Source organism: Sesamum indicum, linkage group LG7 (genome assembly GCF_026168435.1).
Source record: "Sesamum indicum cultivar Baizhima isolate 11 linkage group LG7, ASM2616843v1, whole genome shotgun sequence".
In the NCBI taxonomy this organism is placed as follows: domain Eukaryota; kingdom Viridiplantae; phylum Streptophyta; class Magnoliopsida; order Lamiales; family Pedaliaceae; genus Sesamum; species Sesamum indicum.
Window position 1 is genome coordinate 5274383 of NC_142663.1, and position 23973 is coordinate 5298355.

General features: G+C 36.0%; 3 protein-coding genes and 1 non-coding gene across 6 annotated transcripts; 2 read left to right on the forward strand and 2 right to left on the reverse strand.

Moving 5' to 3' along the window:
- The first annotated feature begins 3986 nt into the window (after positions 1-3986).
- On the forward strand, positions 3987-10047 carry LOC105166054 (cell division control protein 48 homolog C). The gene is made up of 10 exons (XM_011085271.3): positions 3987-5107; positions 6418-7034; positions 7750-7902; positions 8233-8349; positions 8438-8542; positions 8686-8751; positions 8850-8914; positions 9027-9228; positions 9468-9605; positions 9693-10047. The coding sequence occupies exons 1-10, from the start codon at positions 4174-4176 to the stop codon at positions 9738-9740; spliced, it is 2445 nt and encodes an 814-aa protein (XP_011083573.1). The 5' UTR covers positions 3987-4173; the 3' UTR covers positions 9741-10047.
- A 1207-nt stretch (positions 10048-11254) lies between these two features.
- Positions 11255-11998, reverse strand: LOC105166053 (chaperone protein dnaJ 11, chloroplastic). Its single transcript, XM_011085270.3, has one exon. It carries the CDS (start codon positions 11916-11918, stop codon positions 11463-11465), a length of 456 nt encoding a protein of 151 aa, XP_011083572.1. The 5' UTR covers positions 11919-11998; the 3' UTR covers positions 11255-11462.
- Positions 11999-16796: 4798 nt separating this feature from the next.
- Positions 16797-16903, forward strand: LOC148787502 (small nucleolar RNA Z279/snoR105/snoR108). Its single transcript, XR_016066538.1, has one exon. It is a non-coding gene; the product is annotated as a small nucleolar RNA Z279/snoR105/snoR108 (small nucleolar RNA).
- An 875-nt stretch (positions 16904-17778) lies between these two features.
- LOC105166052 (protein PSK SIMULATOR 2) lies at positions 17779-23269 on the reverse strand. 3 transcript variants are annotated; one of them, XM_011085268.3, is made up of 13 exons: positions 22827-23262; positions 22391-22710; positions 21237-21559; positions 21011-21103; positions 20837-20927; positions 20066-20159; positions 19824-19921; positions 19595-19664; positions 19291-19394; positions 19083-19196; positions 18722-18798; positions 18579-18623; positions 17779-18494 (listed from the first exon to the last, which is right to left on the reverse strand). In XM_011085268.3, the coding sequence occupies exons 2-13, from the start codon at positions 22658-22660 to the stop codon at positions 18014-18016; spliced, it is 1860 nt and encodes a 619-aa protein (XP_011083570.1). In that variant the 5' UTR covers positions 22661-22710; positions 22827-23262; the 3' UTR covers positions 17779-18013. The 3 variants fall into 3 exon arrangements, with proteins under 3 accessions (XP_011083570.1, XP_020550957.1, XP_088738927.1); XM_020695298.2 differs by lacking the exon at positions 22827-23262 and having other exon boundaries at positions 21237-21575; positions 22391-22530; XM_088882801.1 differs by lacking the exon at positions 17779-18494 and having other exon boundaries at positions 18575-18623; positions 22827-23269.
- Positions 23270-23973: the final 704 nt, after the last annotated feature.

Sequence of the window (23973 nt, forward strand, 5' to 3'; positions counted from 1 at the left end):
CGGCCTGCCCTCATTAAGGCTGGCAGCGCCAGCCTTTGACCAAGGCTGTGGCTGCCAACCATTGATCGCGGCCAGCCTTTAAATTTTTAAAAAATTTTTTTTTTATAAAATTAAAATTTTCCCCCACCCTCATCCACCATTATAAATTGGACGGATGAAGGTGGTGGAAACTCACTTCATCCACCAGCAAAAATTTTCACCCACCTTCATTTTATACCGTGAGTTTGTCTTCAATTTTTTTTTCCACACAAATGGATAGACGATCAGTCTATGATCCTCGTGATAGTACTGTATTATCTCAACAAGCCCAACATAGGTCTGACGATATTCCAGATGGTGACCTAGACGCCGTACTCATTTCACGGCGTGCGGATGGTACCTTTTGGAGCTACTTTAACCAAAATAATATGTCCGAGCGTGTACAAAAAATCCTATACCAAATAGGATTTTATGGAGTTTACAGGTGCGGACGCCTTCAATTAAATCAACACCTCATCACTGCATTAGTGGAGAGGTGGCGATCGGAGACGCACACTTTTCATTTTCGTATAGGGGAAGCCACAATTACCCTACAAGATGTACAAATAATTTGGGCACTCCCAATAGACGGCGAGCCGGTGACTGGAATTGATTTCGACCGCACAACACAACAATGGCAAGAATATTGCCTTACTTACATAGGCTTTAGCCCGGATGCAAATGTGTTGAAGGGCTCGAGATTACAGACATCGGCAATTACATCTCATTTGGCGGCGGTCGAAATTACTTATAATACTCCCCAGGCTGTCGTCGTCCAGTACGCACGTGCCGTTGCATTACTTTTATTTGGGGGATTGATGTGCCCAGATTCCTCAGGTAACTATGTCTCATTACTATATCTTTCAAAATTAGAAGATATAGAAACCGCGAGGAACTATAATTGGGGGAGTGCTGTGCTGGCATTTTTATATCGCGAATTGTGCAATGCCAGCACAAAAGGCAAAGCGGCAATTGGTGGAGCGCTGCAATTGCTACAGGTAAAATTGACTTAAAAAGTCTTACACATTTTTTTTTTTTTGCTATTGATATTCATTAATAACACATATTTGTATTGTTCGTGTAGATTTGGGCGTGGTCAAGGATTACGCCACTTTGTCCTGGACTTGGTGCCCAACGGCTATTTATGGGCCAAGTGCAAATGGACAACAATCGCTGGCTCCCAGCAGCACCATATGGTGCTACTTGGAATTGTCAGCACACTTTCATCACTACAGTTCGGGGAACTGTATGAGTCATACGAGAAATTTTGGATGAGATGCAGGCGGATCAGGTAACTAAATTTTAATATTATTCGTATATTTATACCGTGAATTAAATTCATATTAATTTACATTTTTGTTTTTATTACAGTTCATATGGCAGCCGTATGACATGGACTCGGATGTCATTATGGCTTACGCCGATGAATTGAACCCCCAGTTGTGGAGGTCATCTGTTCCGTTGATATTCTACGCAATAGTTGAAATGCATCGTCCCGAACGAGTTGTTCGCCAATTCGGGATGAGGCAGAATGTACCAGAATCGACGGATACCCGTGATATGAGCCTCCATCAGATTTCCCGTAAAAATCACGCGGGCGCAGATTGGTCTCTGCAACACATACAATACATCAATAGATGGCAAAGACGATATGACACGGTTGTACATAGGCCACTCATTTCTAATAGAAGGGAAACAGAACGAGGTTATTGGGAGTGGTACTACAACATAATAAGAAATTTCGTGTCGTCATCTACTGATAGACGTGTGGAAAGCGGGTACCAACCTGGAGAAGCACCTATGTTGCAAGTTGTGGTACGTTATTATATAATATTACATCTTTTATTTTATATATATTTTTAACAACACAAGGCTAATTATTTTTCTACACTTTTCAGGCAAATGAGGTGAATGCCCTTGAAACTTTATGTCGATCTAGACCACCAAATATCGAAGGATATAGTCAATTGGTGGATAGATTTGAACATGGGTTACATATTATCAGGGAGGCTATAACCCAACAGCCACAACAAATTGCTTCTCCATCCGATGATGCTCCCACAACATCCCACAGGCAAAGAAGAAGTTCTAGTCGAATGTCAACTGGTTCAGTTGAACGTCGTGATTTTGGGGTGGATATAGCTGGTCCTTCTACAGTATATCCACCTCAAGATTATTACGTACCTCAACCGCCTCAAGATTATTATATGCCTCAACCATCTCAAGGTGATTGGTTTCAATCGACTCCATATATGTTAAATCAAACACAAGATTTTTCTCTTGACCTTGGTCTTGGTTTTAATCAACCATTTACACAAGGATATAATATTTCACCAATTCCATTTCCATCATTTGGTGCATATCGTGACAATGTGGAGTCAAGTTCTGAAACATCAAGTCGATTTGTTGGTGAAGAAAATGAGGCGCAAAATGAGCCAGTTCAAAATGTGGGCGAGGAAATTAGAAGACCTCGACGTCAACGCCACAGACGACATTGTGGAACGGGTGGACATTTTTTATATTTGTAATTGTATACATTTAATGTAATTTTTTACAATTGTACAAAATAAATAACTATTACATTTGTACCCTTAATTGTAATTTTTAAGTTAATGCAATGTTAATTTTATTAATTTTGGATTTTAGTATATTGTTAAACTTAATTATATATAAATTAAATTATATAATAATAATTTAAACGAAAAAAAAAAAGCAAAATTCCCAAGTCGGGAAACAAAATCCCGACTTGAAGTCGGGATTTTATTTCCCGACTTGGGAAGCTTTGCATTATTTGGCATTTATTTAATGACGAGTCGCGATTTGAAATCACGACTCGTCATGTTTTTGTTATTATTTTAAAAAAAATTATAATAAAATATTTTTTTTATAATAAAAAAATAATTAACTCGTTGATCTGGTCTCTTTGTGATCAACTCCAGTGGTCACCTGATCATCGGGTCTTGATCCTCCACAAAATGATCCATTTTTTTTTTAAAAAAAAAAAACAGTTTAAAAATACAATTAAAGTTGCTGGATGTGTCATATCATGATGTTTCAATGCTTAAATCAACCAACAGGTCATACACCGAATCACAGTATTATAAATATAGAGTAACAAGATAATAAATTCACATACCTATTGAATCGAATAGCAAGATCACATATATAGAGTAACAAGATAATAAATGTACGTACCTATTGAATAGTGTTGGTGGCCATGGATCATGCCACGTGTAATGCTCCCAATTCTGAGTTGCGAGTAGTCAGCTCAGATCAACCCACTCGGATCCCAAGTGTTCTTGGTGACCCCCGCACCCCAATGGGTCTCGGCTTACTCTTACACACTACCCCATATCACTTGTATTTTTTTCTAATGGGCTTGAGCCAACTTTTACATATTTATCCACATTACACTTTTAAAATTAAATTCGTTTTGCACGAGACAAAAATTTACAAGTTTGATGATACTTGAACCATAACCTTCAACTTATTCATGAAACCTCAATTTTATTCACTAAATAAAGCTATTATTGAATTAATCCAAATCATATTACACACATGAATTATGTTCGGTTATCCTTATTGATTTATACATTACGTTTTAAATCTGATCAAATGTTATCTGAACCAAATTTTATGAGTTATATTTATCACCAAAAGTGAATGGAAGGAAAAAATTTATTTTTTCATAGTGAAGTCACAAATGAAAAGAACAAATGGATGGCAATTTTGGGTATTTAAGTTGAATTTGTTCCCACAATAGCAAAATTATTGGGCATATTGCGTCTCCTCTTTCCATAGTGAAGCCCAACGTCCTCTTCTGTCAACCTCATTAATTTCTCTATCTTAGGCTTGAATGGATAGATTTAAAATTAAAATTTATTTGGATAATTCTAAATTATGAAATATTTCAAATTCTTAATTTATAGTTTATACTATTTTGTATATTTGGGTTAGTCCGGTAAGTGCTAATAATGGTGCAGGGTTGAATATATTTTCCAGTCTTGGAAATATTCTGTCAAATAATCTAAATTTTACAAGACATTATAAACTCCAGCGTTCATGGTAGTGGCAGTAATTCTTTCTAATTTCATGCAATCAAAACCCTAATTTCTCTCACCTCATACCACCTTCTTTTCCCTGCAACAACTGAGGATGGGAAGGAGACGCGGCGGCGGCGAAGGAGCAAAATCTAGGTCCAATTTCGACAGTATTCTCCGCCGGCATATCGAGTCCGCTGCGAAGAAGAACCACGGAACCGTCGAGGAATTGGTGGACCACCTCCGCTCCACCTACCCACACTATGCCCGGCACAAGCTGCAGCCATTCACTAAACGTGTTCAACAAATTATTCAGGTATCAAGCAGAAGAAACGACGACATGGATGATTCTAACGATGATGGTGATACTCCTCTTATGAAGAAACGAAGGAAAATCGATGAGAAGGAGGAAAAATTGCGGCTCGTTGAAGCTCGACACTTGAGGAATAGGAATGACGACGTTTTGAACAGTAGAGGAGGCGGCTCGTCATCCTCTGTGGTATCTGCCAGTTCTTCGGAAGGAGATGATTCGTCCGATGAGGAGGTGTCTACCTCGGACGACGCCGTCTATGGGGAGAAATTCGAACCGGAGCTTGACTTGATGAAGTCGATGCTACGCGAAAATTTGCGTAGGAAATCGAAGGAGACGGGGAAGGGGATAGAGGTTAAACAAGTCTTGGAGTTGGAGGTTGTGGATAACAAGGATATGAAAAAGGTTAACTTGGTAACTGAAGAAGGTAAATTAGGTGATGATCTGAGTATGATTAATAAGAATAATAATAGTGGCAAGGAGGGGCATGAAGCTAATGGGCCAATGTTTAAGGATTTAGGGGGAATGAGTGGTGTGATTGAGGAATTGAAGATGGAGGTCATTGTGCCATTGTATCATCCGCAGATACCATGTCACTTGGGCGTGAAGCCTATGGCAGGGATTCTATTGCATGGGCCACCAGGATGTGGAAAAACCAAGTTGGCTCATGCCATTGCCAATGAGACTGGAGTGCCATTTTACAAAATTTCTGCTACTGAGCTGGTGTCTGGAGTTTCAGGTATTACATTTAAAGCAAGGATTATTGTAATGTATGACTTAATAGTGAAGAACACTGGTATTATTCAGAGGGACTTAATAAGTATGAAATATCTAGACTATCAGCTTTTATGTATGTGCTGCTGCTGGAGCACTAGCTTGAATATTTTCACTTCTATGTAGCCTATATATAAAACAGTGGAAAATTCCATATTGTACTTTCATGTATGAGTACCCAGTTTATGCACAAAGGCCAAAGCTGAAAATGGTGTAGCTTTGGATAACTTACATCCAGCTTCAAACTTTCTCATTTAACCATTCAATTAGGTTCAGCTTAAGAGAGACTTCGATTCTTCCTTATTCTTGAATTGTTAATATTAAGCAATGTGGGATTTCTTTTTCTAAACAATTCGACTTCCTGTTTTCTGGCCTCAAATAGATGTCTAAGTCTGTATGAGAATTAGTTGCCAGATGCTGCATTCTAATTTTGCAATTACCTGAACCTACTCTGATGAAATGTAAAGGGATTCTGAATTGGTTTCATGTGATAAGGATTTGTTCCAATATTTATACACATATCACCCGATGTCTCAGTTCATTATAATTAGATGGATTTCCTGCATCCTACCAATTCATTCCACTTTCAGAGCTTGGGGACCAAATCTACAATGTACCAGCTGGAGAACCAACAAGGATTATATACTACTTGAGACAACCAGTGTATCATCCTCTTTAGTTTAACAGTTGAACATGGAACTAGTGCCATATACTACTAAAAAATGTCGAGGTCGATACACAAAATTCTTTGGAAGCCACATACAGGCAGATAGCTTCATTTTCTTTTTCTAGCTTTATTTGTGTAACTATAAGATTGTGAATTCCCTTTTTTGTGTCATTGGAAAGGTTGATTTTTCTCTATTGTGGTGATTGATATCCACTTGTGGTGATTTTTCTCTATTGTGGTTGTTGATTTTTCTCTATTGTGGTGAATTTCCTAAAATCAATTTCACTGTTGAGATCAACTCAAAACAAGTCCTTTTGCAGCTGCCAAATTATTCAGCAAACAGGAGCGAATTGTTTGACCAGTGCCAACTTTGACTGACTTTGCATTTTATACTTTGAAATTGAGATCCATTGTGTGCCTTGTTGCTAAATCTAGGTGTCCTTTTTGGTTTTCTCACTTGTCTTTGGTTTAGTCTTTAGAATGTGTTGTTTGATGATAAATTTCTATCTACATAGCTTACTTTCCTGTGGTTTTCTTTCATACGTTTTAAAGCTCTTGGAGTATTCAAGTTCTTTTTTCTTCTTTTTTCCCTTTGTGACCCTTTTCAGGTGCATCAGAAGAAAATATTCGAGAGTTATTCTCAAAAGCATACAGGACAGCACCATCTATTGTTTTCATTGATGAAATTGATGCAATTGCTTCAAAAAGGGAAAATTTGCAGAGGGAAATGGAGAGGCGCATTGTGACACAGTTGATGACATGCATGGATGAATCGCACAGGCTTGTGAAACCCAACGACGACAATGCAGATTCTGAAAGTTCTAATTGCAGACCTGGCTATGTACTTGTTATTGGAGCAACAAATAGACCTGATGCTGTTGACCCTGCCTTGAGGAGGCCTGGACGATTTGATCGTGAAATTGTTTTAGGAGTTCCTGATGAATGCGCACGTGTTCAGATTCTCTCAGTGCTAACATGCAATCTTAAGGTTGAAGGTGCTTTTGATCTTGTGAAAATAGCTAGGTCCACTCCAGGATTTGTTGGAGCAGATTTGGCAGCACTAGCCAACAAGGCTGGTAACCTTGCAATGAAGAGAATCATAGACAAGAGAAAGGTTGAGCTTTCAAAAGAATCACAAGACAGGGATTCTAATGAAGATTGGTGGAGGCAACCATGGTCCCATGAAGAAATGGAGAAACTCAGCATAACCATGGCCGATTTTGAGGTAATTGAGATTCAGTTATAGTCTGCACATTGGTAACTAGTGAATGTGCTGGATTATGGTTTCCTTACATCCTTAGACAATGCTGGATAATCTTTCTATGCTGTTATGTGTGAATCTCTTTTCCCCTCTGCTGCTTGTCGAGAGTAATGAAGAGGAGAAAAATGGTGTTGACATTGGCATTGCAACTTTACAATTCTTAAACATATCTTTCTTCAATCTGTCATTGGTTATTAGTCTGTAATATGTCGCACCTATCCCTTTTGTGTGCCATGTTTTCCTATGTGGCCTGCTGCATGTGCCCTATGTAGAATTGTGTGGGTTATATGTACCTAGGTGGCACAGACGTTAGGTCCGAATTACTCTTAGCAAATATATCTACATTCTCTTGATAGTGTCTTTTTTATTTAATTTTTCCAAACTACCGTCATCTGCAGTACAACTCATGTCAACTTCATTTATCACTCCATGTTGCACATTCCGAAAGATGGCCGGAAAATTACTTATACCTGCATCTTTTTGCCAGCTACCTTTTTGTCAACTGATGATTGGAGAAAATTATTCAGTTAACTAATGCTATTGCAATTTTTTTTTCTTTTCACTTTTATTATTCCAACTTCTGCATGATCTTGTTCATTTCGGGTTCACGTTTCATGGGATTTTTCTGTTGTTTTCTGATGTCTTGATGCATATCATATTCCAATCCAATTGATGGCAGGAAGCTGCTAAAATGGTTCAACCTTCATCTAGAAGAGAAGGATTTTCTACTATACCAAATGTGAAATGGGATGATGTTGGAGGTCTTCATTTGCTTAGGGAGGAATTTGACCGTTACATAGTTAGGCGTATAAAGTTTCCTGAAGATTATGAGGTATTGTAATTAATTTCTTTATTTATTGAGCTGAGCTATGGCTTTGCAACAAAACTAGACTCGTTTTACTTTCTTCTTTTGCTTGAACTTCTTAGCAGGCAACCCAACATCTAGATTATTGTCTATCTTCGTGTAACTTTAAGTCAATTCAGTCTCATATGTTTGCTCCTCTATCAAAACACACTTGGATTTCTTTAGCGTCTGTTTCTGGAAAAAGTAAGACAATCACACAGAAAACTATGAAGTCCACAGCATAAGATTTTCTGAGTCCTCCTTTTATTGAGTAATTCTCAGATGTTTGCTGCCCTGAAAAAGTTTCTCAATTTTTAGGACTTTGGGGTGGACTTGGAGACAGGATTTTTGCTTTATGGTCCTCCAGGCTGCGGAAAGACATTGATTGCCAAGGCTGTTGCTAATGAAGCTGGGGCAAATTTCATACATATTAAGGTTCTCTCCTGGTTTTATCTCACCATAATTTTGCTGGGATCAACAGAAATTTGCTGATTCTCACGGTAAACTTTTGTTCTACATCAAGGGTCCTGAGCTTCTTAATAAATATGTTGGTGAAAGTGAGTTGGCAGTGCGGACAATATTTAGTCGTGCAAGGACATGTTCTCCATGTATACTTTTCTTTGATGAGGTACTTCTTTCTTGTTCCTTATTTTTGCAACTCTACATAAGATCAATGCATTTTAGAACAAGTAAATTAGATATTAGTCATCCCTTTGCCTTTGTACTTGCACTCTGGCAGTGATTAACAATTTGTACGACTTTCAATATCAGGTGGATGCACTGACGACGAAGCGTGGTAAAGAAGGGGGCTGGGTTGTTGAGCGGCTCTTGAACCAGGTTAGTAAAATAACCCGTCTCCAGTATTTTCTTCCCTTTGCAGTAAATTGTCCGGACATTATTATGGACTGAGAAATGGACAATATCTGCCATTGCAGCTATTGGTAGAACTGGATGGTGCAGAACAGAGACGGGGTGTTTATGTAATTGGTGCTACAAATAGGTAGAGATAGCTGTTTCCAGCTCTTTTGATGGGAAATTAGAAAATATTCTGCTGGAATGTTTATCTTTGGTCCCTTATTTTAGCCTCTCTTATCTTGCTGGTATATTGGTAGGCCTGAAGTTATGGATCGTGCTGTGCTCCGACCAGGAAGATTTGGGAAGCTTCTGTATGTTCCTCTCCCTAGTCCAGATGAACGAGGGATGATCTTGAAAGCTCTTGCTCGGAAGAAGCCAATAGATGCTAATATGGACTTGATGGCCCTTGGCAGAGATGGTGCTTGTGAAAATCTCAGTGGCGCTGATCTCTCTGCTTTGGTGTGTCTTTTACTGCCTTTGGCACTGACTTCCCTTTTGATTATTGTTTCAGAAATAAAATAAGTCAACTTGATGTCACTTTCTTTCCTATCTACCCGTTCAGGAAATTATGCATAAAAATAGAACAATAGACATCCTTTGTAGCTACAGAACAAGTGACATATTTTCACCTGTATGAAACTTCATACTCACTTACAGTAAGACTAGGATTTTCTGATAAGAGTATTTCTTAATGGTAGATGAACGAAGCCGCCATGGCTGCTCTTGAAGAGAAACTAACATCATCGTACAGAAGTTTGGATGGCGTACCATGGACCATCAAAGATGTACATTTCAGGCGAGCTTTGGAGAAAATCTCTCCTTCTGTTTCAGACAAGGTGCTTTTGGATTACTATTGCATTCTTTATGCCCCAGCAATCCTGCATTCTTTTTCTCTCCTTAACAATGTATACTTTTGGCTGCAGCAAATACAATATTACAAGCTTTTATCAGAAAGCTTCAAAGCTGCATGAGAGTAGAGTTGATGATTTCTCTAAAGGATTGTTGCAATAGCGGTCCTGTGATGGACGTGTGGTGGTTGGCTCAGTGTGTCTATGTGCACACGTTCACACCAAATTGTCGAGTTATCTGTTGGGGAAGGAAGTCTTGTGCATTTTCAGGTGGAAGGTTTTGTTCCTGGCAGATTTATAAATTTTGTTTTTGGTTCCAACTAGATTTTATTGTATATGTGAGAAATGAAATACATCTGAGGCTGTAGTAGAAAGGAACATTAATGTTCTTGTTCTATTTAGTGATCTTGTGTTTGAAGGTTCTATCAAATGTGGTCCTCACCATGAAAAAGAAAACATCATCACCAGATTTGAACTCTCAATCTCTTCATGATATAATATGATATCACTACTCCAAATATATTTTTCTATTTCTTTTCCCCCAGAATTATTAAATAAAAATCATCAGTAAATAAAAATCATTCATAAAAAAATTATTAAAATATTTCAAACCAAATAATAATTCAAACTTAAAAAATAAGAAAAAGAGGTTAAAGTAATCTCAAAGACAACTAATTATATTTTAAGACTAAGATATCGCATATAAAACTTAAATTTATCTAATTTTTTGTTTTAAAAAATTAAAATTTATTTGTTGTAATTTGTGGTTAAATTTTATGTATACATAGTTGCAGAGCGTAGAAATTGAAGGTTGAGGAGTGGGATTGAAAAAAGAATGAGTGGTGGGATTCATTGATCTTGCAGTGCTCCTTCCAAGAATGCCACTGCAGGAGCACTGGTAAGAGATCCAAAAGAAAAGAATGATTTTGCTTCTTCTCTTTTTCGCCTTTGATGAAAATTTGTGCAATCGAATAATGAGAAGTAGATGAACGTAAATGAAGTGTAAATACTATTTTGATGTGGGTCTGCTTTACACTTTACTGGGATTAATGGGTAAGGAATGAGGGAAGGTCCTGGGAGAACCAATTTGAATGGTTTTGTGGGCATGTTGGTTAAAATATTATGTTTCATTTTTTCACATCACTATTTACACATTTACGTGTTTTTTTTAATATAAATAAATTGCTTATATTGAGCCTGTAAATATTTATTGTATTATATTATATAATTTATAAAAAATTATAAGCTACAAATATTAGTTTTTAATTAAAATTTGAGTAATTTTTAATTAAAGCATAATTTAGGGAGTAAAATAAAAGTCTAGAACTTAAATGAGAATGGCATTTTAGCCTTATCAATGCTATATTATTTTATCACAGAGAATTTTATTATCTGAAGTGAATGCGACTATATGTATATTTTATAGGTTCAAAATATATTTAACAAAAATAATCAATGCTATATATATATATAGAGAGAGAGAGAGAGGGAGAAGCATTGATTTACTATTGGTGGAAATCTAAATTCTATTAAATTCTATTAAAAACTAGACAAACTTGAATTTTAATCAATAATTATGATTGAGAAAAATTATTAAGAATAATGGAAGAGTAACTCTACACGGCTTAAGAGTAGGGTTGATAATCTCAGTTTCATGGCCATTACTATAACGACAAAGTATCGACCAATTACAAACCATAATTATATACATAGGTACTCTATTTCTGATCACAAAGTCCACTAGCCATAACTTTAAATATTGTTCACCAGAGAATCTTTGCGTGAAATATCTGTACAAAAGTTCATTAACTGCAAAACCGAAAGCCTAAAGTCGAGATCAATTCATCACCAGCACTGATCAGTCTCCCAGGTCCGCCTCCGGCCACTCGCCTCGGAATAACCGCTAGCCGAAAAAGCCGCCGCACTCCGCCGTCGAATGAACAGTGAGTTGTCGTAAACCGCCCGCTTATCTGGATCCGAGAGAGTAGCATACGCCGCGTGCACTCGCATAAACTCGTCGGCGGAAGATGCGCCGTCGTCTCCGTACTTGGGCGCGACGTCTGGATGCAAAACTCTGGCCAGATTCCTGTAGGCGGACTTGATCTCCTGACACGTCGCACCGGTCTGAATCCCGAGCACTTCGTACGCCGTCGGCGAGTCGTTGCCGTCTCGGCAGACGGAGATCCTCTCGGCGGTGGCGTAACCGGAGGAGACACGGAGAAGCGGGGAATGCGGCGGCGGAATGGCGGAGAATCTGCGGCCTAGTTTGCGATTCGGGAGTGCAAATGATGTGGAAGCCATTAGAAGGAAGAGTTTGATTTGGAATGTGGCTGTGGATGGCGTTGAAGATGAAGATTCTGAACATGGGTCAGTTATTTATAGAGGTGGAGGAGTGCTTGCGGGAGTAATGGTCCAGACTCAGTGATGACGCGTGTGTGGTGAAGTCTCTTATCCATATGGCGGGAGAAGTGGATAAAATGCTCATGGGCTGCCTCAATAATTGATAATAGGGTAAAATTTCAAATTGGTCCCTGTACTATGTAGATTTAACATTTTGCCTCCTCAGACTATAAAAATATCATTTTGCACCCCCTGAATCAAGAAAAGATTTAAATCTATTCTTTTTATCTGAAAATTTAGGTCATTTGACGTTTTCGTCCTTTAATTTATTAAAATATTATTTTGATTCTTAGGTGATTTGATTTTAATTATTTTTTCATCGAAATTCACTATTTTTTTCATAAAAATGCATGTCTTTCATGTGACATTTTAAAATTAGGATTGTCGTCTTATTGGCCAATTCGTGTCAGTATTTTTACCCTTCAACTTTTAAATATAGCATTTTGATTTTTTATATTTTTTCTAATTTTTGTTATCTCAGTCTCTTTATTTTTCCTTACAAGAGTTCAATAATCTCACAAGTGGAGGTGAACTCCAGTGAATAACGATGACTAAAATAGCAGAAACTAAAACAAAACTATAATCAAAATACTATTCTAAAAAATTGTGGAATGAAACGCTAAACGACCAAAATTACAGACAAAAAATACATTTAATTCTTAATGAAGCATAATTGAATTTCTCACATATTTTTCCCTCTATGCAACATATTTGAGGAGATATTGGAATTTTAATTTGCAACCGCTAAGCCAAAGTCGCCCTAAACAGATTTGATACTCAATTATGAGACCATCAAATATAGCTCTGCAAAATAAGAATTAAAAGATTTAAAACTATTAGTACCATATAATTATTCAAATAAATACAATAATTTAAAATTGTCAATCTAAATATTTCCCTCAATAGTAAACATCTTATTGATATTCATATTTCATTTAATGCGGAATGCTGTTAAGGGTGAATTCTATTCTACCTTATTCTTGTACCGATTAGTAAACAAGGCCCAAATATATAATTATTAACTTATTGTAGTAGTATATTAATGGTTGATGATTCAATTCATAATATAATTATAATTTATTTATAATAAAATATGAAAAGAAAATATTAATTCATTGAGTTGACTATAAAATTATTGGGTTGTGTGTGGAGACAAATTAACTTAGAAAGCGAACATATATGGTTGGAGAGAGAGAGAGTAGGGAAAGGCACCGGGGGAGGACTAATGAAAAGCATAATTTGAGGGGGAGCACATGGTTCTGACTTTCTGATCCTCTTCTGTTGACGGTGAGAATTTGAATATTCATATTCTGATAAGAAACGCCGCACCGCCACGTACTTCTGACGGAGATACCAAACGGAAAACGTTACGTCAAGCCACTTAAGAACTAATAAACACAAATACAAATTGATTGGATCTTGCAGTCCCTTGGGAAGTGGGATTTATTATTGGGATAATTCCACTCCCTTTTCTTAAAATTTAAAAATGATTTTACTTTCATTTTACGAGATTTGATCTAATTATGTAAAAAAATTATATAATATAAAATTACATTTACTATCCCTGAAGTTTGCTTTCGTCTAACAAATGAATTTATTCGTTAATCAAGATTCACTCAACTTGTTGATATTAACAAAACATGAAAAAATAATCTATATTTATGTTTGATTGACTTATTACTGATTTATTGCAGGTCAAATAAATATTTTTATAACTGAATTACCCTCATACATCTCCATGTGTTAATGGATCAGAGGTCTATCTTGCCGTTATAAGGATAATTTAATCGAAAAAAAATTATTTGTCATGCAATAAGTCAATCTAGTGTAATTACACCAAACTTTAGAAAAAGTGAATGTAATTATCACCATTTAATATAATTATACGTAAATTTTTAGTAATTTGAAAAATTATATCTAGTACCTCTAAATCTGCTTTAATCTAACAAATAAGTTCATTCGTTAGTCAAAATTCACCGAATTTGTGATATTAACAAAAAAATCAAATAAAAATTTATATTTACTCATTATCGATTTATTACAGGTTAATTAAATCTTTTTATGATCAAATTATTCTCATACGTTTTCACACATTAATACATGTGATGAGGTATATTTTCACAATATTAGGATAGTTTGGTTGGGAACTGATAATTATTTAATTTAAATAAAAATAGATAAAAACACACTTGACTATTAATAATAAGATACATTCACTTGAATGCCCTAAATATATGGATCAATTTGGCTTAAAATTTTATAAAACTATGATGTTTATAAATTAATACTAGATTAGTATAAATTAATCAAGTACAAAATAGTTATTTGAATGTATAAATAGTGTATTGATTTAGCAAGAGTTTATAAATTCAATAATCAAATTAATGACTAAAAATGCATTTTTGGGTATTAAAAATTTACTCGCACCAATGTTCATACTCACGGATATTTTAATATATAGACTCTATCCGTCATAAAAAATTATTTCAATAGGTATGTGTCCGAGTCTGGATCTAGATATTGCCTACCAATTGATAAGCCCAATGTGTTGGACCTAGAGTTAGGTTAAAGGGTTGAATAGAATTATTGTTTCGGAGAAACAATTATCTTATCAACCCTCAAATTACCCTTAAAATTTTGAAATCAAATTGATTATTTTATTATACGATAGAGGGTATTGGCCAAACTAATAATCAGACCAATTTTGTCAAACAAAAAAAAAAAAAAGAAAAAGAAAAATTTAGGGACTGAAATCGAGGATACGAAACATTATGGACCAAAATCGAAATTCCACCCACATAAAGGGTGGAACAATGTAATTAACCCATGAATGACATGTACACTATTTGATAGTATGCATCCAAAACAATTGTCAGATCAAATTTTTTATTTCAAATCTTATTGTATTTTTTATTTCATTTAAAATCACCACACTACATGCAAAATTTATGTAATCTATTTTATCTAGAAAAAAAGTATACATATAGCATACATATATATTGATGCTCATGTAAATAAATTAGCCCAAAAATATGCAGTGACCATAAAGGAAGAACGAGTTCATGAAAGGCCAAAGAAAATACATGACCCAAGAAACTTTCGAAGGGCAAGGAAACCTAGTCAGAGTAAGGGGGCCCATGATGCCCTAGAAATCCAATACGAATAAAGGCCCAATATGCCTGAGTGAGTTAGGTAGGAGGTGCCTCTAGAAAGTAAATTGACCTAAGAAGACCTAAATAACTCAGAATCGAGAAAAAGAGCACAAAGGCTCATAGGGCAGCCCAGGGGATGCAAATCCCCCAACCAACATAGAGGTCCAAGCACAATCAGGTTCATACCACGAGGCATCCGTGGATGGTCCAAATGACATTTAAATAGGACCTCTTAAACCACATCAACAGTTCAAGAGATCGAATAAAACATCAATTACCCAGACAAGGACACGTGGTAACTGAAGAAGAATGGCGAAAGACATCTTTATTCCTAAAGTAACCTCCAGGTAGAGAGGATATCTTTAACCACCTCAGCGATTCAAGAAACTCATCTGCTGTGAAAAATTCATTAGAGTTTTGGCCTCAATTACCGTTAGTTTATTTTATTAATTTGTAACGGAACACAGAAGGAATGTTATTAATTGCCAAGTTTAATTAATTGGTTCATAAGGGAACTCCATGTGTCTTGATTTTGCTGATAGGAGAAAATGACATGTTGGGAGTCTTGATCCCCTTTAACATTACGACATTTTCACTCCAGGAGTTGTCTAGGGGACCAATCCTTGTTGTCGCTCTAAGAGACTCCAAAAGGTCGGCTGAAGCGTTTTCTATACAGAACATACAATTCGTTGAATTTTGACATCCAAATAGAGCTTAGATTTGGATAACTGAAGGAGAAAACAAAAATAAAATAAAATGAAAAACTGGAGCATGTCATGTGGTTTTCTCCACTTGTTTTTACCATGATATGACTGCATGTACCATGGCTTTCATGTTACATCGGATGGAGACTCAGGAAATTATTCAAGTTCTTGTTTGGCTAAATTGGTGTGGCTTTGATTAGACATGTTAACTATTTGACATGGGTCAATTAAGCTTATCGACTTGTCTTTTTACTGTACCTGATTGGCGGGCTAGACAATAGTAAATTTGTGCAATATTTGGTTGGGATTATTCAGAGTTAGAATTTTAATAGTATGAGCTATTAATAACATATGTAAAACGCGGAGGTGGAGAATCAAATCTTTGCTTTAATCTATACTTAAGATGTATATATAAATTTAGGATAAATACTATTTTTAGTCCCATAAATTAGGTCTATTTTATTTTTTGTCTTATTCGTTACAGAATTAGCAATTTTTAATTTCATAAGTTATAAACATTAGCACTTTTTGGTATTATTTTATTGGGGGTGTGATCAAATTAACCCAAACTTTTATTTTTTAAATGTTTTATATTCACTTTTGGGCTGGTTTAACCAACTGTATATAAACACAAATACCAATAAAAGTATTTAGTCATGGAGTGAGCCTGGGGTCTGATTATAGTCGGAACGAGCGAGCTGGGGGCTGGTCCAGATGGGTTTTAGATTCAATTAAAATTAAATGAGACGAGTTTCAAATTCAATCAAACTCGCTCCATACCCGTCTTGTTGTGGACAAAGGGAGAGAATGGAGGGAAGTAAGAATCCCACATCGGGAGAGGACAAGCAGAAGCGTACATGGTGTTTGGTTTAAAAAATGGTGGAGCGGTAATGAAAAGCATGATCCTTCAGGCAAGTTTTAAGGGGATGTGATGAGTGGTAAATGCTCGCAACAAGAGATGCGAGAGGGGCGTCCGCTCCAAGCCTGGTTACGACAACTGGGACGCCCACTTCTTAACCAATCTGATCCCTGTTACTTGGTCATACCTATCAACACCCTCCCCCCAAACAAATCCTTCATTAATTAATGAGGTTATCTTTTAGAACAGGAAATTTAGGTTTAGGATTAGATTTTGTGTGTCGGGAAAATTACACTTGAAGTTAATTTTGGGTCAGAATTAAATTTGGTTAGTACAAGTGTTAAAATTGGGTTTAAAGATGTTAAATATTGAACTGAATAGATCAAGAGTGTAAACAGTTTATAAAAAATTAGATATTAAGATCATACCATAAAAAGCTTAAGAAGCAAAATTAATTATAACACAATGTATAGGGATCAAAAGTGTAATTTACCCTTTTACGAATCAATACCAAATGGAGGGTTGATGCAAGGGGGGTGTTTGATGAAGAGAGTCATGCTTTAACTTTTTCAAAGAAGTGAATAAGTGATTAAGATATAAAAAGAAAAATGTTTGGAGGTAAATATTACCCGTTTATTTGTGAAATTACGTAAACACCCTAGCAGGTAGGTAGATTTTAATAATTGTTGAGTATTTTTTATATCTACAAAAAATAATTAAGACAAAGAAATAATAAGCATGTTCTCACCAACTTAAAGGTTTTAACTTAAATTAATTTAATTTTAAGAGAGACATAATTAGAAGTTGTATTTCAAAACACCTGCATTTAACTTAATTTTGTAAGCTATAATCTAAAAAGCATCTAATTTAGGTTTATGCAAACACCCCAAATTCGAAATTGGGAATTGTTGAAAATTTCCATAACAATCCGGATGAATATTTGCTTTTGATTTATTGCTGTTTTCTTCCAACAGTAGCAAAAGCAAGAATTATGGCATTGAGCGTCTGCCTCTGCATTTCTCCTCCTACTCTATCATCAAATAGCCTTTATTTTCCATCAAAGAGTGGAGTCGGGACGACGACTTTCCATAAAACGCAGAATTTTCCTCCAGATACAAAATTTTTAATATATAAAAATAACACGCGATAGCATATTACTTACGGTATGGCTATGTTGTTCCAAAAAAATATACAACAGTCATCAGGCTATATACACTAGGCCCCGAAATTCATATACTTTGAGCTGAATCAAATAAAAGAATAAGCACTTCATCTGAGATCTCACCTGGGAACTGCAAACGACGAATCTAGACCGTCTAATATATCCAGAACATCGCCCTGTTGATGTTTCATTCCTCGTCGAGGGGAGCTACCAGTGCTCCTACTCAATGCAAAAATCTTATTCTTCTTCTTCTTTGCCATCACAAATTCTTGGCTTTTGCTAAGTCCCGGAACGAACTTCCTTCTTTTCATGACATCTTCCAGAAGATCTCTGTCCTCGGATGAGAGCTGGGTTCCATGCATTCTGCCGTTGTTGCTCCTGCTTAATGTTTCAGAAATGCCGTTTGATCCTTTGTTAGTTGGGGAACGTGCTGGTTGAGCTTTGAGTCCGTTGTCTCTGTATCGTACGAGGCTTATGAGACGGTGAAGCAAAGTTACAAGCTCAAGAATCCAAGACTCAACCTTGCGCTTGTCAGCATGGTAGAGGGTCTGCAAGCGGATCAAGTTGTTTTGCGAGCTTGTTTTCTTGCCGAATTCATTACTGTTGAGGAAGAAGAAATGGAGATTGCGTTTCAACAAGGGGATGGAGATTTAAGAGAAAATTAAGAAATTTTGACTGACTTACCCTGTGTTGGCCCACTCTCCGACCCATCCGAACCCTTGATGTGCCCTGAAAAATTTGAGACAAAGTTGATGAGGTAGAATGAAGGGAAGACAAAACATTGCCGAATTCATTTTCGTTTGTCAAACAGTGAAAAAGCACCATACTTAGTAGTGTCTGTTGCTACCGGGACGAGCCACTGCAGAGATTTTTCCATTTCAGCTTTGATTTGAGGTACTGTCAGCTGCAAAATGTACAATGAAACAGCTAAATCTAGAGACCCTATAAATGTGAAATTAAAATGACATGCACAAAGGTCCTCTAAAAGATCGAGGATATCGGCAAATCTAGACATGATTACAAGAAACCTAAAAAACGGATGCAATTTTCGAGCAATTTAAACTAAAACAATTGTGCAAGACAAAGTTCTCTCTGTATTGCCCCAGTAGTGTTCAAGATCCAAACACAGCTTAAAGGAATAGTGAGAAAAGGAAAAGGCAATAAGGTGAAGTCGCTGGGAGAACATACCTCTTCCTTCTCGTCGGTCTGTAGTCGGGAGCGAAGGGCAGCCTTGACAGTTGGTGGCAAACCATTGTACAATGTATCTCTCATGCTCGGAGGAAGAGAAGTTGGGCGTGAAGCCTTTAATAAAGAATTCAATCAAGATGAAGTTCTATTAGTGAAAGCAAACAAACATGTGTTACATTGAAAGAACTAAGGTCTTTGATGAACTCACAACGTTATCGATTTGAGTGATTATGTTAGCATAATGTAAAGCGAGACCGGCAACACCTAGTCTTTCTGGTTTATTAGCAGAAACCTTTCCGGGTGGCTGCAACCCTGCCATATTAATGAATAAAAAGTAAGAGAGGTTTATTATCTAAAGTTCATTATCAACACAGCAAAAAAATGATGTTTAACATAAAGGACTCAAGTCTTCGGTTTCCAAGCAACTGATATTATCCCACTTTTCTTGATATGAAGAGGATAAGTACAAGAAAAGGAAAGGAACAAATAATATAAAAAACACGTATTCATACCATTACTTCCGAACACATCTGAAATTTCTTGATGAATGAAGGTGACTATGTCAACAAGTTTCTCCACAATCTACAGGTTAGATATGAGGTTGAATTAGCGCTGTTCATTATATTAATTTCATGATTCTATTTTCCAAATTACCTAAACGATCAGAAGATAATGATGTAAGCAATCCAACATGATCGAGAGCAAGTGCTCCTCAAAATATGAATGTGAAAGTTTAAGTACCTGCTCCAAACTTTTAGACCAAAGAGATTTCTTTTTCAAGCTCCTTACAAGTTTGCGTTGATGTTTTAGCTCACTTTGTAACATTGCGAGAGACTCTCCTACAATTACGAAAATATATGTTAACAAATTAAGATAACTCACCTTTTGCCAGAAGAGGTCCGAGGCAGACACAGAGTAACAGGGTATGCTAAAGCTATAATCAGTCTGACAGGAGTTTCCTTTAAATTACGGAAACATCAAACCTTTTCGAGGAAGGTGCAATGAATCTACTTCCTCTAGCTTCCGCTGATAATCTTGCTCAAATCTGTCCAAAGCATGCAACTCATGATACAATTCCTGCACATGCAGCAGCATTGAGCTTTTCATCACTAATAGACAAAATTGAGGCTTCAACTTTTCAATATATGAACAGTCAAGAGATGTAAGTATTATCTTTAATTAATCGCACATGGCTGGTTTAAAATTTGAGTTACCTACAAATCATTAGTTTTTTTTGTGTTTATTTTCAAAGTTTCATATCATCAATCATGTGTAAATTTATTGGAGGCGTACTTATTCAACTTCAACAAATCAGCAAATACGTTGCATATGCCTACCGTAGTTGTCATTATAACAACAGTGGAAATGCATATCTTGGGTTAGAAAGATAAAACTATTGTGGTAGTTGACAGAGTATTTGTTATATAAACGAAAGAGAATGTAAAAGTTTCAAGCACACAATTAACGAGCCTTTTCCCTCTCTTCTTTAACTAGAAAGGTCAGCTGGCCTGTGAGGGCAAATGTTTTCACAACGTTGCGAGCAAACCTTGACAGAAGAAATGCCTAACATGTTCTACTATAGGAAATGGCAGTACATTTTAACAAAACATTTAGAAACAGAATAGTATATTACAGAAATTCAGTGTGCGGAAATATGGAAAACATGAAATCCCAAAACTAGTGTGCTGTAGGCATCCAGTAAGAAAATGGAGAACACGACAGTAATAGAACCTATAGGAGAGGATTTTACTCACAGAGGTATGTTGGGCCAAAGTGGTCAGTTCTTGCATAGTCATTTCTGCCTCTTCTCTTGGCTGTTTATTAACTTCGGGATCTGAGTCCAACCTAGCAAGCCAAGAGGTGTTTCAGTGAGTGTCGTTCTTCGGGACCGAAATGAGTAGGCTTATTTACAGGAATTGTTCACTTACTTAGAAAAAAATCTATCTAGATTGTGCCATTGTGGGTCTTTACACAGATTTCCAAATCTAATTACCTCGCGAGAGAAAACATCAAATTCATCCCTGCATAAGTATGAAAATAATTAACAAAAGAAAAACAATTCTAACGGGGGTGATGAATCATAGGGGAAATTGGCGGGGCGCAGATAGAGAAAGAGAGAGAATTGTAAGCAAGAATAGACAAATAGCTTGATACCTTTTGTCAGCAGCTGCAATCCTGAGGAGCTCATCCATATCTGTCGAAACCAGCTGTCGCACTCCTTCTGAATTCAAGATTTCCTTTTTTAGAAACTGGACATTTTCTTCAGATAGAGACTGCAACAAGTTTGCGCCTTTGGCTATGGTATTGGCAACTTCGAATGCAAGTATAGAAATTTTATTTCCCCTAGACGTCACTCCAGTCGTAAATCCACCAGAATTCAAATTTGTCATGCTGCTGCCTAGAGTATCTAGAACTTCCACTGCTTTCTCTAGCCCTACTATACCCGCCTTTCCAAGAAAAGATGTCGTTTGAGGTGCCTATCATAAAAAACAACTAACCTTAATGTCAGTGCAAAACATTTGGAGCTTTGATTCTTTACTAACAAGTAAAAGAAATGACATATAAGATTAAAGGAAAAGTACAAGCAAGAAAAAGTGTTTGTGCTATCATCTTAGTCTCTCTAGAGAAGCAGTAAATGACAATAGATGCGAGGAGCTTGTGTCACACCGACATAGCCATATTTGCAATAATAGATGGCCCATTCAGAGTTAACGATGAACCTACAGAAATTGCTGCCAAAGATGATTACACCTCCAAAATTTGGCTCACACAATCAAAGCACTGATGCAGTTAATCTGGTTAGTAACAGGCCCGGTATTTCTAAATGATTCTCCCTGACTTTGGTAAATGCATGGTCTAGTCTGCAGACACAGAAAAGAACAGAAATAACGAGATTGTTTGCGGATGGCGACTCACATCCACCATGAATCAGTCTGGCTTAAGCTCTTTCCCAAGGCTATAACAAATGCTTATTCATTCTCATAAGATTAAACTATTATTCAACCATCAAACATAAAAACAAGCTTGCAGTATCACAATCGAAATTGTCCAATACAACCACTTTAACTTGATCAAACTATTCCCTGTCTGCAAAGAACATCATAACTCATAACTACAATCGCAATTCTCAAACTTAGTCTATGAAATCCATCCCACCAAATCTTCAAACTCGAACCACTGAATTTTTTTCTCACAATCAAAATTGTGAACCCACTCACGTTCTTCACGCATCACATCAAGCTCAAAATCAAAATCGCATACGAAAGACACAAAAGTACGTAATCTACACTTATATCACAGATAGATACCTTATTGGCTGGTGTTCTGGCTGGCGTTGATGGCTTCAATTCACGGGAAATCGACAGGTTGAGCTCACCGGAATCATACAAATTATTATGCGGGCCCTTCTCAAAAACATCAATTTCATCATGGTATGTGTAAGAATCATCATTGTTCTTCTTCTTACCGAAACTCCCCATGGACTTCAGCTTCCCTGAAAACCCAGAACTCTTCTCATGCTCAACCTCCACTGATTTCCTACTTTTCTTTACAGTTCCTCCTGAACAAACCCCTCCCATTGTATACACAAATCCACACCTATTCACATACAAAAAAGAAGAAACAAAACCTTCAACCCAAAAAACAAAAGATAATCAGTTCCAGAGCATGCCCACCTGAAAATTTCACTCAATTAATCGCAAAAATCAAGAAAAAAAATCAAAATCTTGGAACGATTAATCATACCTGTCCAGAAATGGTCAGAGAAACGGGAAAGAAAGAAGAGAGTATACTAACTGGCAAAATGGCACTAAAACCGCGTGAAATGGGCGCAGCAAATCTGATTAGAGATTGGGATTGGATCAGATTTCATTAAACTAAATGGAATTCATTGAATTTAATGAACCCGGAAAAAGAAAAAAAAATTGCCCAAGAAAAAGGACACGGAATACGGGTCAGCAGCAGTGAACTCTTGACTTTCTCTTTTGTTTCCCACAAAAATAAAAATCTTTTCTTTCGTTTTTTCCTTTGTCAAATTTGCAAAACAAGTGGAAAAATTTATTGTATGGAGCTACTACTGCTACGGAGTCAGACCCCCGGCGGTGGTTGCTGTCAGTCGTCGGAGGATTTGGTTGACTATTCTGCCCCTTTGTCTTCGTCTCACGTAAATACTATAATCATATTACGGTTTGACCAGCTTTTTTTCCTTGTCTTGTTCTGTTTGAGGTCTCCTTTTTTACTTTTTCAAATCAAAGCTCTCTACTGTAGTGTTGGCGAAATCCTACTCTACGGTTCCATTTCTTTAAAATACATGTGAGGAGTAGGTTCTTTCAAAATTATAATTTATTTTTAGAGTAAATCATCACGACTTTTTTTTTTAAATTTAATATAATTATAGTTAATTTTTATTATTAAAAAAATTATAAATATTCTTGATTTTTATGAAATGAAATAATTTTTAAATGGGGTCTAGAATTGTTAATTCTCTTTTTATTTTTAATTAAAACTTGTAAAAGTATCGAACAGATAGATGAAAAATTTTGAAAACTTTTGAAAAAAGATATGCACTTAATCAATAAAAAAAATTCAAAAAATTTTAATTATAAATAAATTTATAATTCATAGTTTACATAATAAATGATGAAAATCTTACAGGGTAGACCAATGGGTAAACTACAAGAGAGCTCATTGTAATTTATCTTTAGTTTTATTTTTAAGAATTAATTTATTTCATATTGATATATTTTTAATATTTGAATGTAATAATGAATTGTCTCTGTAAAAATAAATAAATAAATAAAAATAATAGTCTGATTGGTATTAAAAATAAATAAATTTTCAAATAATATTATATGTTACTATTATTGTACACTATTTTAGTACCCTTTTCTCT